The following is a 12459-nucleotide window of genomic DNA, read 5'->3' on the forward strand; positions in this document are numbered from 1 at the left end:
AACACATAAAAAATAAATGATGTCAAATTATTATAGTAAATATAATTAATGAAGTAGATGGGAAGAGTGAAAAGGTTGTAATAAAACACTTAAAAATAGGTTATATATGTTTTGTACTTTGTAATGAATGATGTTGAATTAATTAGAAAAGACAATAGATGAAGTAGCTAGAATTAGTTAAAAAAAATGAATGAAAATCTGTAAGAAACCACTTAAAAATAGACAAGTATTATTTTGTACTTCAGTTTTAATAGAATAGATAAATTATCAAAAAAAATTATTTGACTTTCATATCTTTCATGAATATCTAATAATTCAAATATTCTAATATCCCCAGTAATAAATAATTATTTCTTTACGTTGCTCGGGAATTTTCATGATTACCATTTTCTTGAGACCATTATTCATGTTTACGACCACTAATGAGACATTTTAAAAAATAACTTCTTCATTAAGTGGCAAAAGATTCGTATACTCATGTTCTCTATACATACAATAAATAATAATTTAAATAAATAAATAAAAGTACAAAAAAATAAATAAAAAATTATTTTTTTGAATTATACTTTTTAAATTCCAACTTTTTTATAATTTTGTTTTTGAATTTTTTTCAAAATTTTATTTTGAAACTATTTTAAAAATATTTTATATTTTTAAGTACTTATTTATATATTTATTAGAATCCTAAATTTCACATTCCAAAAAAACAATCTCATTCCTGAAATCTAAAACCTAAGTCTAAATTAGTTAACCTTATGGTTATAAATGTCTTTTACCCTTCATTAAAAGTGAAAGTAAATCATAATCCCTACCTTTATCTCTATCTCTAGTATAATTCCGACATTTGGAGAACCTATAGATAGATATATGACATCATATATCCTCTTAAAATTATTTATTTTCCTGCTTTTTCTTTCTCCTCTAAATAAAATTTCTTTCCTTATGTTGTTTATTCATAAAGCCATTCAGGTTAATCTGAATTGAAAGGACATGATTTTATAGAAGCTCTAGTCTCAAGAGCTTTTATAATGGAGGCGTCAAAGAGATCAAGCTAATTAGGCCAATATGATTAATATTAAGGTTTATGGTTCACCCTAAAGGTTTTGGGTTCGTGGTTTACCCCCTATGATTTAGGATTTAGGATTTTGCTGATGACATTTAGGGTTTAGAGTTTTGCGGCGGCATTAACAATATCAAAATGTGTTTTTTCGACAATTAATTTTCTGATTATTTTTTATTTTCATAAACATAATATGAATTATGACTTAACAAATTTTTATTGGTTATCGTTTTAGTGGTAAACGTACAAGCTCATAAGAAAAACTCATTAAAATTTATCGGTTCGGGTTCGTTTGGATCTTGTCGGGTTTAGTTGTCTAGAAACTGTTAATACCCGCTATTTCCTGGTTCCTAATTCTTTCGGATCGGTTCGGTATTTAGAATCCAAAAAAGATTGGAAAATCCAAAACATACGCTCAACCCGAAAAAATACGTGAAAACAAAAAACACCTGTAAATTTTTCAAATACCCGAAATTTTATCTAAAATCGGACCCGAAGTCACAAAAAATACCAAAATGTTATCTGATTATTCAAATTATATTTATGAAAATCTAAAATTTTATCCGAAATTACACCTGAAAAATAGAACCCAAAACTTAATATAATATAGATAATACCAAAAATATACTAAAACACCCAACTCCAGAATCAATATGTATAGAGTTTTTCTTAGGTTTCACCGCTATAGTGAATCTTTACGTTTACCACTACCATAATAACCAATAAAATTTTGCCCAGACATTTTATGTTTTTGAAATAAAAAGGTAAAAAAAATAAAAGAAAATTGTAGTAATTACCAAGAAAAAACATTTTTTTTAACGTTGTTAACTTCATCAGCATAACTTTACACCCTAAATAGTAAACATTAAACCTAAACGCCATCAGCCTTGGGTTTAGGGTTTACCCAATGGTTTAGAGTTTATCCAAGGGTTTAGGATTTACCCAATGGTTTAAGATTTATCCGAAGATTTAAGGTTTTGTATTTAGAATTTAAGATTTAGGTTTTCGGATTTTTGTGACAGCGTTAACAACATAAAAGTTTAGTATTTTTGGCAATTACTATTTTTTTTTTATTGTTCATTTTTTATTTCTTAAAATAATATGACTTGGCAATTTTGTATGATTATTATGGCAGTGGTAAGTAAACCTAAGAAAAAGTCAAACGTATAAATATGATCGCAATTTTATCTACAGTAAAACTACTTCCATATGTGTGCGCCTCTTTGAGATTTTGAATCTGACCTACAGGTGAGAATATTGGTAAAAATAAAATGTTGCTTTCGACTGATACATATGTCTTACCTTATTATATGCCTAAGCCTAATATAGCATAACTCAGGCAATACATGCCTATCTTCTCTACACGGACACGGGACATCACTAGGGGACTAAGGGGTAACTTCGGTTTGGTGCCTCTATCCAAGTACCTAATTAACTAATTTTTTGCATGACTTCCTCACTATCTTTTGATTCATGGTTTTCTAGCTAAATAGGCCTTTTAGTTATCATATAACTACATTTATCTTAGCAGTACGAGTTGCAAAACAGATGAAATTTATAATAACTATCTTAGCAGTTTCTTATCATTTACACCAAAAAAAAGAAGATAAATTTATGTTATTGAATCATAGTAAGGTTGAAATTTAAACTATTTTATAATAACTATCTTAGCAGCACGGGTTGCAAAACAGATAAAAGTGAATTTAAACTCATGCAAAACAGATAAATTTTTTAATAACTATTTATTAAAGATAAAAATTATAGTTTATTTATAATTTATGTTATTGAATCATAGTAAGGTTGAAATCCATATAACTTAAATATATTAGCAGTTTTTTATTGCATACTATTATTCAAACAAGCTAAAACACTTAATATATTTGACATTCTAAATAATCTTAGGTTTCTAATCACAAATTTAAAATAAAAGCAAATAATTTACATTTGTAACAAAAATAGCAACTAAAACTTCAGATAATTTATTTTCATCTAATTTTTAGATATATAAATTCAAAAATATACATGTAGCATTCATTAGAATTCTCATCAAATTCTAAAAAATTTGTCTACTTAAAATTAACAAATCAATTATGTAAACATATTTAAACCTAAATGAAGTTTCAAATATTAAAAATGCATAATTATGTACAAAAGTTAAATTTCATTAACAAACAAAAATAATTTCGTGTTTTAAAAATGTAGATAGAAGTCCACTAAGATGTTATATTTTGTATCTAATTGTCATTTATTAGACCTAAAACGCCAAGGGGAGTAGAGATGTATAAACCAAAGATAGCGAAACTAGTTTTTTTTTTTTTTGAAAAGGGTTAGCGAAACTAGTTGCAGCCCGTATTTAAAACTAAAACAATGACAAGTTAAATTAGGCTGATTTAAAAAAAAGAAGTAAAATTAGGCCATCAAGTACTCCACGGAATCAATTGTTTTGAATCATATAATGTACAACTTGGATGAATAGAATTTCCACCTATATAAATATATAACGTTGAATATGTTTTCCATCTCATCACAAAACAATCTTCCTCACTATCATCTCTTCAAATCCGTTAAAAACTATCTTTCTCTACTACTCCATTGTAATGGCTTTGTCACTTCTGACATACTCCATTAAAATCCCCACCACCGCTTCCACGGTAGTTGTCCGGCCAGTGTTACCTATTCGATCTTCCCTTCCCTCTCTCCGCCTAACTTTTCCGCATAGAACACCAACCTCGTTCATCTCATGTTGCTCCTCTGTGTCTGAAAAGGCGGCAACTAGTGGTATTGACCTCAAACCCGACGTGGAACGGTGGCCAAAGTACATACCCAACAAGCTCCCCGACAAAAATTATGTGAGAGTACTCGACACGACGCTGCGTGATGGCGAACAATCTCCAGGTGGAGCCCTTACTCCAGCGCAGAAGCTAGAGATTGCTCGGAAACTCGCTAAACTCCGAGTAGACGTCATGGATGTTGGTTTTCCTGCATCGTCTGAGGAAGAGTTAGAAGCCGTTAAAACAATCGCCAAGACCGTTGGGAACGAGGTTACTTAATATCTCTTTATTTCTATAGTGTGCTTGGTAACCATTTTATGTCGTGTCGGTTCTGATGGTGTCCAACGCGAAATTTTAGGGTTTAAGGCTACACCTGGAATGAACTTTTGTGTGATAAGTTTATTTGGAATGCATTATTCTAAAATAGATTACCAGTGGCGAATCCAGTATCTTAGACATGCACCCACTCAAATTTTGATAGTTACTATTTAGTACCAAAGTTCTAACCATTTTTTAATATAAGATAAACTTAAATCCTTATAATTTCTCCTTGTTATCATTTATGCACCCATGAAAAAATTCCTCTAAATTCGCCCCTGAATATAACTGAACAAAAATTAAAAAAAAATTCCACATATAGAGAATTCATGGAAGAAACAAGTCCTTGGAAAAATTCATCACTTTTTTATATACTTTTTTTTTCCATCAAATTTTGATTTTATAAAAGATTACGGGCCAAGCCCAATGACCGAAGCCCACATACAGAGGCCCACATTACAAATCGGCCAACCAAACAAACCAGACAAAACCCTAAGCCCAAATTGGCTTAACAGGCCCAAGTCCACCTACTCGAACCCAGCACCGACCGACTCTGGGAAACGCGTGCGTCGAGGAGGCAGAAGCGCGCCACGTGTGGAGATCTTGACCGTCAGTGCGCCACGCGTCGCTCCGCCTCAACCCGACCGTCTCCGCTTTCCCAAGCCGCCGTACCCAACCGCTGAAAACCCTCGATTCGGCGGAGCTCTGAATCACTTCGAGCCTCCACCACAACCACATCTCTTCTTCACCACACTGAGACCCTGTCGGAGAGCATCCTCCCCCTGTGGAGAGCTCATCCGACGGCGACGCTACAAACCCTAAAAATCATAACCCGAAGAAACCTCTTCCGCTCCATGACCAGAGCCCATACTCGAACAGACAACCACCCTCGAGACGCTGAAGCCGGCGACGTAAGACTGACGGAGTCTTAACCTCCCGGGGACTTGAGCTGACGACGACGAAGTTATAGTACCTTCCGCCTCCCAGCGACTAAAACCAGCGGCGGCGGAGCTAACTAAGCCTCCACCTCCCGGGACAAAAAAACACAAACATCTTTACCTCTCCGCTCCTTTAGACCTCCGCGTCTTCACACCAGTGACAGAACCACCACCTAGGGTGATTGACCAGAGCTCAGGCAAGACGGAAGCCGTTAGAAACGAAGGTGAAACACAATCGGGAACTTTTTACTGAAGGATGACGGTCTCCGGCGATGGCACGCACGCTCACGCGCCGGCCGTCGCCGGAGATCTACTTTCTCTCTCTTTCGATGAGTCTTTTACTCTACCCACTTTTTTATATACTAATGATTTATTTATTTTATTTCATTTTATTATCATCCCATTTTTTTATTTGAAAACTGTTATGCCTTTTATGGATGCAGAACTGCTGAGCAGGTGATAAACTCACATGTACATGCAGCTTGACCGGATCTGTGGACCGGAAACTATAAAAATTATGAACCTATAATTAATTAGTATATTTTAAAAGTTATAATGAAAATGAATTTAAAAGAGTTCCAACCATCTAACTCTTTCAAAATATCAGAAGGTAAAATGTTTCATCCAAATGGAAACTAATTAGACAACTGAATCTTAAGAAACAATTGCCCTCAAAATACTCATTCTATAAAGGTTGAAGCACCTATTTCTACTTTTTCTATCCATGGTCGGTCTATCTAAAATTATTGAATTTTACCTACATAATTTAAATACTACCGAATTTTACCTATTTTGTAAATAATAATAATAATAATTAGTTATTAAAATTAATAAACGATTCCTGAAAATGATATTTTACCTATTTCATTATTTAAATACTACAGATTTTTTATTTTTATTTTTTTAACTAAATAAAATTATATTTATCGATAATATTTTAAATAAAATTATACTAATTAATTATTTAAACATAAGAAATAAAAATTATAAGTCTGCTATAGGCGTATATAAAAAAAAAAAATCTAATGATAGAATAATGTTATGTGTAATAGTGCATTACATTAAAATGGTATAATTGTAAATAAATATAAAATATTTTTTTTAATGAAAGCTCTAGTCATCATTTAACCATGTAAATGCAAAGATATTTTTAATGAAAACATTTCTTGTAATAAACCATGTAAATTCAAAGATTTACCATTTATATTTTCATTTGATTTTCTTGTGTTCAACCTTTTATCAGTTAAATTTAATAGTAGAAGAATATTTTAGTGTTTGCGGGGGTAGGCCTGGGACGGATCGGGTATCCACGCAATTTTAAGGTATCCGGATCCGGATCCTTATCAGGCGAATCCATAATTTTACTATCCTTATCCGGATCCGGGGTTTTCGGATATCCGGGTGTCAGATATCCTTAAAAAAATTGTAATATCCGGCGAATATCCAGATCCGAATTTGGATCCTTAAAATAAATAAAATAATAATATTAATATATAAAAATATTAAAAATAATAAAATATCTAATGTTTTTAATTATTTCTATGTATAATATTACAAAATTTACATAAAATTTACATATACTATTATAAAAATAAAAATATATTAAATAAAGTTAGTTTTTATATATAAATATTAATATTTCTAAAATAGTTATTAATAAAACTTACGGATCCGGATATCCTGACTAAAAAATCAAGATATCCGGATCCGGATCCGGCTTTGATGGATCCAACCTTTTACTATCCGGATCTGGATTCGGCCCTTCCAGATATCCGGATTTTCGGATCTTCGGATCGAATTCGGATCTCGGATAAAAGTCTCAGGCCTTGGCGGGGGTGGTCATTTTTTTAATTTATGGCACATGGCCTACTGCTACGTTGAGTCACTCTGTATACATAGTAAACAATTATATCTTTGTTTGCTTAGGTGGACGAGGAAACAAGATACGTCCCGGTAATATGCGTCATCTCACGATGCAAACATAAAGACATCGAGGCCGCTTGGGAGGCGTTGAAGTACGCGAAGAAGCCGAGGATATACATATTCATATGTACTAGTGAGATTCACATGAAATATAAATTGAAAAAGACTAAAGAAGAAGTGATCGAGATGGCCAAAAGTAGTATTAGGTTCGCTAAAAAATTAGGCTTTACTGACATCCAATTTGGTTGCGAAGATGGCGGCAGGTCCATATCTAAAAACCTTTTTTTGTCAGATATCTCATTTATTTGTTTGGTTTTAATAACGGTACGAAATCTTTGCTAGTAAATCTTATATTTTTAAATTTGCATTTATATTTTACATGATTATTTATATAATTTACATGCAAAAACAACCACACGCAGACTTAAAAAAAAAGTTTTTAGCTGTTCACTTAGGGTTTTTGCATTTAGACTCGATCATGTCATATATATATTATTGTTTTAAAATATATACTAGTGTGTGATTCAGATCGGAGAAGGATTTTCTTTGTAAGATTATGGGAGAAGCGATAAAAGAGGGCGTAAAGACGGTGACCCTCGCGGACACGGTAGGGATAAACATCCCGCAAGAATTCGGAGAGATGGTTACTTATCTCAAAGCAAACACTCCAGGAATTGATGATGTTGTCGTCAGCCTTCATTGTCACAACGACCTTGGTCTTGCTACCGCTAACACCATCGCCGTTCGTAATTAACTCTTTTTATGTTAGTTTAATAATTAGACAATCGCCGGACGACACGATAAATGTTCTCAAGGTGACAGAAGTATATAAGCATATTAATTCTTTTAGGGTGTGCGTGCGGGGGCAAGACAAGTCGAAGTAACGGTCAACGGAATAGGTGAAAGAAGTGGGAATGCGTCGCTTGAAGAGGTATCATAATCATTAACAATTATCATCATCATTACCATAATACCATAGATAATGATCATCATCATCATGAATAATATTTCTTTGGCATGTAAGATTGTAATGGCTTTGAAATGTCGTGGAGCATATGTGATGGACGGTGTTTACACAACAATAGACACAAGCCATATTATGGCTGCTAGTAGGATGGTAACTTTTTTATATATAATATACACAATATTATGGATAGAAACTAAATATTATATAGTAATAATTTTGTTTTGTCGTTAAATTATAATAATTTAGTGATGTATATAAAGTGATGTTGATGAGCAGGTTCAAGAGTATACTGGCTTGCATGTTCAACCACATAAGCCCATAGTTGGCAACAACTGTTTTCTTCACGAGAGTGGCATTCACCAGGTTAATTCCTGCTTTTGATTATTTATAAGTGACTAATAAATATATATGATTTGATTTGCTTGAGAATATTGTTAAAACATTCCGCAGGATGGAATGTTGAAATATGGAAGTACGTATGAAATCTTCTCACCAGAAGACATTGGGGTCGAAAGATCTGAAAGTTCCGGCATTGTGCTTGGAAAGCTTAGGTGACTATTGTTATTACTAATTATATACAGTATGTAATAATTCTCTTCTTTTTCCTTTTTTCTAATGTGATATTACTACGTAACAACAATGCAGTGGACGTCATGCTGTGAAAGTTCGGCTAAGAAAGGTAACCCTAATTGTGATTTTGTAGTTTTTAATCGTTAGTTATATATATATATATATATATATATATATATATATATATATATATATATATATATATATCAATTAAGAGATTAATGTTAAGTTTATGAAAAATTTACTATTATTATGTATATATACTTATGTGTTAATTATGTATTCTCAGTTAGGATATGAAATCACCAGTGATGAAAAGTTGAGGGACATTTTCTCAAGATTCAGGGAGTTAACTAAGCAGAAAAAGGTTTTGATTTTCTATGTTATATCTTCTAATGTACACATATATTTGATACATTGATAGGGATACCATGCGACCTAATTTTTTTAATTAAATGTTGATTTCAGTTTGTTAATTTCTTCTTTCAGAGAATCACAGACGCTGATCTTAATGCATTAATGGTGCTGTACGGTGATGAAATCTCATCAAAGATATCGGAAGGAACGGTTCTGGACGAACCAATCTCTCAGATATCATCTGTCGTATAAATATGTAAACGCGGTGTGTGTTTTGTGTAATAAGATGATATAGATATCATCAAATGGTATTTGATTTATATGCATGCATATGTGTTGTTGACTTGTTGTAATGAATAATAAATAATCTGTACTATAGTTTAATCTGCGCAACCGTGCGGGCGTTATATCAATTTTTATGTATTTAATTTATGATTAATGATGTTTTTAGTTATTTTGTAAGTTATGTAAGTCATTTTTCATTTGATAATTTTATATAAAATAGACTATTTTCTATTGTATTTTTTTATAAGTAATACCATCTAGTATATTTTGTATATAATACATATATCTTTTAAATACAACAGGCTAGGATATGCTATATCTTTTCACTTAATTTTATATGAAACAAAATTTGCTTTATATGCCAAATAATTCTAACATTTGCAACACTTACCAAACAATTAATTAATTAATCTAATACTTAAAACATAGAATATTTTATAGATTCTATGATTGACCATATTTTTAAACTCTTTATATATTTCATTAATTATAAATTAAATTATTAAATATATATATTTTTAAATTCAATAAAGTTTTGCTAATCATATTTATTTGCAAATTACTTAAAACATTAAGTTAAAATATCTAATTTAATATTTAAATGTTCCATTGTAAGCATGATTTTTATCAACTTTGCAAATTATTTTTTATTAATTGATATAATATTAAAAAAATTGTATTAAAGTAAAAACGAATATGTAACATCTAAATTAGCTTTTTTCTCTTATAGTACTTTCAATTTTTATTTATTTAGGAAGATATTTTGGTAATGTTTTTTCAACTGCCACATGAATTTTCGTTCATGTTTCCAGTCACTCGCTGAAATAAATCAACATGTTTCAAACTTTATAGGCAGATTCTTAAAGGGTGAATTTCAATTTTATCACAAATTTGATACTACTTTTCAAAGTTACTTTTAAAAGTTAACCATTTTCATAGATACTTTAAATATGTGATAAAAAGACTAAAGTAATCTCTTTAAGTCATTTATAAGTGTATAAGAATAATTTATAAAATATTAATAAAAGTATATAAATTCAACCACAACCCGTAAATATTAAATCCTAAATAATAATGGGAAGTTTACTCAAACATAATATATTTTAGGACAATTGACTAGAACCATAGAAATCTTTTTTTTTATTACTGGCATTTTTTAAATATCAAGCGTGCCCTTTTTTTTACGTTATAAAAAAAACGTATTTACAAGAATGCCATTACTTTTCGCTGCCACGTAAGCAAAAATCCGGCGCCACGTAGGAATTCGGTTCCGTGTTTTCATTAAGCCAGCCGTAAATCACTACATACGTCGTTACAGCTAATTTATTGCTACGTGTCGGCTGGATTAATAAACGCGGCTGGATTTAGAGGAAATAGCTGACTTAAGAACATAAGTCAGTCCTCCAGTACGGCTGATTTACAGAAATGTGGCTGATTTATGGGATAACGGCTGACTTACAGACACAAGTTACGGCTAACTTATACATCGACGGTTTGATTTCTAAAAAATTCGGCTGAGTTGTAGTTAAGAAATGGCTGAGTTATGTTTCCTTGGCTGAGTTAATGAACATCGACGGACTGAGTTATGTTTCCATCCAGAGTTGATGTTCCTAAAGAACAAACTGATAGAAATAAAATGAATGAACCTAGGGTTCAGTTAAAGAGGGGGAGGCCAGCGGGTTCTAAAGATAAAAATCCCCGAAAGAAAAAGAAATTGAATGAGCAAAATAGTAAGGTTCCAGAAGAACCTGCTACTGAAAAATGTCTGAAAGAAAGCATAGATAAAGATGATCCAGATGACGAGAAGGGAACATAAAAGTATGAGATTTCCATCAACTACGCCAGAGATGAAAAGTTATTAATCAGAAATAAGATAAAAGATGTTGATGGAATGTTCTCCTTTTCTGTGTCCAAAGAGATCGATCACGAAGATGATGATCCCGATCCAAGGTCCATTTTGGAATGTAAAAAAGAAAACATGATTGGGAGGAGTGGAAGAAGGCCATTCAAATTGAATTACTCTCCCTGAATAAAAGAAATGTCTTTGGACCTATAGTCATAACGCCTGAGAATATAAATCATGTTGGGTATAAGTGGGTATTCATGAGAAAAATAAATGAGAAAAATAAAGTAACACTATATAAAGCTCCATTAGTTGCCCAAGGTTTTTCTCAGAGACCGGGAATTGATTATGAGGAAACTTATTCTCCGGTAATGGATGCAATTACATTTAGATTTTTGATGAGCCTAATGACGTCTAAAAATATTGAGACGCATCTCATAGACGTTGTGACTGCATATTTGTATGGATCGTTGGATAACGATATATATATGAAGCTCTTTGAGAGATTGAAAATGCCTGAAGCATTCAAAGAAAAATCCAGGGAGATTTGTTCGGTCAAGTTACAGCGATCACTATACGGATTAAAGCAATCCGGACGCATGTGGTACAATCGCTTAAGTGAATATCTTTTGAGTAAAGGATATGTGAATAATGCGATATGTCCATGCGTTTTTATAAAGAAATCGTCATCCGGCTTTGTGATCATTGCTGTATATGTAGATGACCTGAACATAATTGGAACTCAAAAGAAGGTTAATGAAGCTCGAACTCATATGAAAGAGGAGTTCGAAATGAAAGATCTCGGCAAGACAAAGTTTTGTCTTGGGCTCCAGATAGAGCATCTCCGAGAAGGAATATTTGTGCATCAATCAAATTATACGAAAAGATTATTGAAATGCTTTTATATGGATAAAGCGACTTCTTTGAGTACTCCAATGGTTGGTCGAACTCTCGATGTTGAGAGAGATCCTTTTAGGCCCTGCGAAGATAGCGAAAATATATTAGGTCCTGAAGTACCTTATATGAGTGCAATCGGTGGGCTTTTGTATCTTGCAAACTGTACCAGACCTGATATTGCCTTTGCTACTAACCTTCTGACAAGATATAGTTCTGCTCCTACTCGCAGGCACTGGGACGGAATAAAGCATGTATTACATTACCTCCAAGGTACAGTTGATTTAAGGTTAATGTATTGTAGAAAACCCGAGTTTGGTATGGTTGGTTTTGCAAATGCATGATACTTATCAGATCCTCATAAGGCTCGATCGCAAACCGGCTATGTTTTTACAATTGGTGGAACCGCGATCTCTTGGTGGTCCCAGAAACAAACTCTGGTTGCGACTTCTTCGAATCATGCAGAAACTATTGCGCTTCACAAAGCATGTCGAGAATGTGTGTGGCTTCGATCAATGAGTCACCACATACAA

General features: G+C 32.3%; 1 protein-coding gene across 1 annotated transcript; it reads left to right on the forward strand.

Moving 5' to 3' along the window:
• LOC103853322 (methylthioalkylmalate synthase 1, chloroplastic) lies at positions 1-10678 on the forward strand. Its single transcript, XM_009130249.3, has 10 exons — positions 1-4101; positions 7014-7273; positions 7539-7752; positions 7861-7941; positions 8035-8127; positions 8254-8340; positions 8428-8528; positions 8623-8656; positions 8837-8914; positions 9037-10678. The coding sequence occupies exons 1-10, from the start codon at positions 3658-3660 to the stop codon at positions 9154-9156; spliced, it is 1512 nt and encodes a 503-aa protein (XP_009128497.1). The 5' UTR covers positions 1-3657; the 3' UTR covers positions 9157-10678.
• Positions 10679-12459: the final 1781 nt, after the last annotated feature.

The sequence above is a fragment of the Brassica rapa genome, chromosome A02 (assembly GCF_000309985.2).
Source record: "Brassica rapa cultivar Chiifu-401-42 chromosome A02, CAAS_Brap_v3.01, whole genome shotgun sequence".
NCBI lineage: Eukaryota > Viridiplantae > Streptophyta > Magnoliopsida > Brassicales > Brassicaceae > Brassica > Brassica rapa.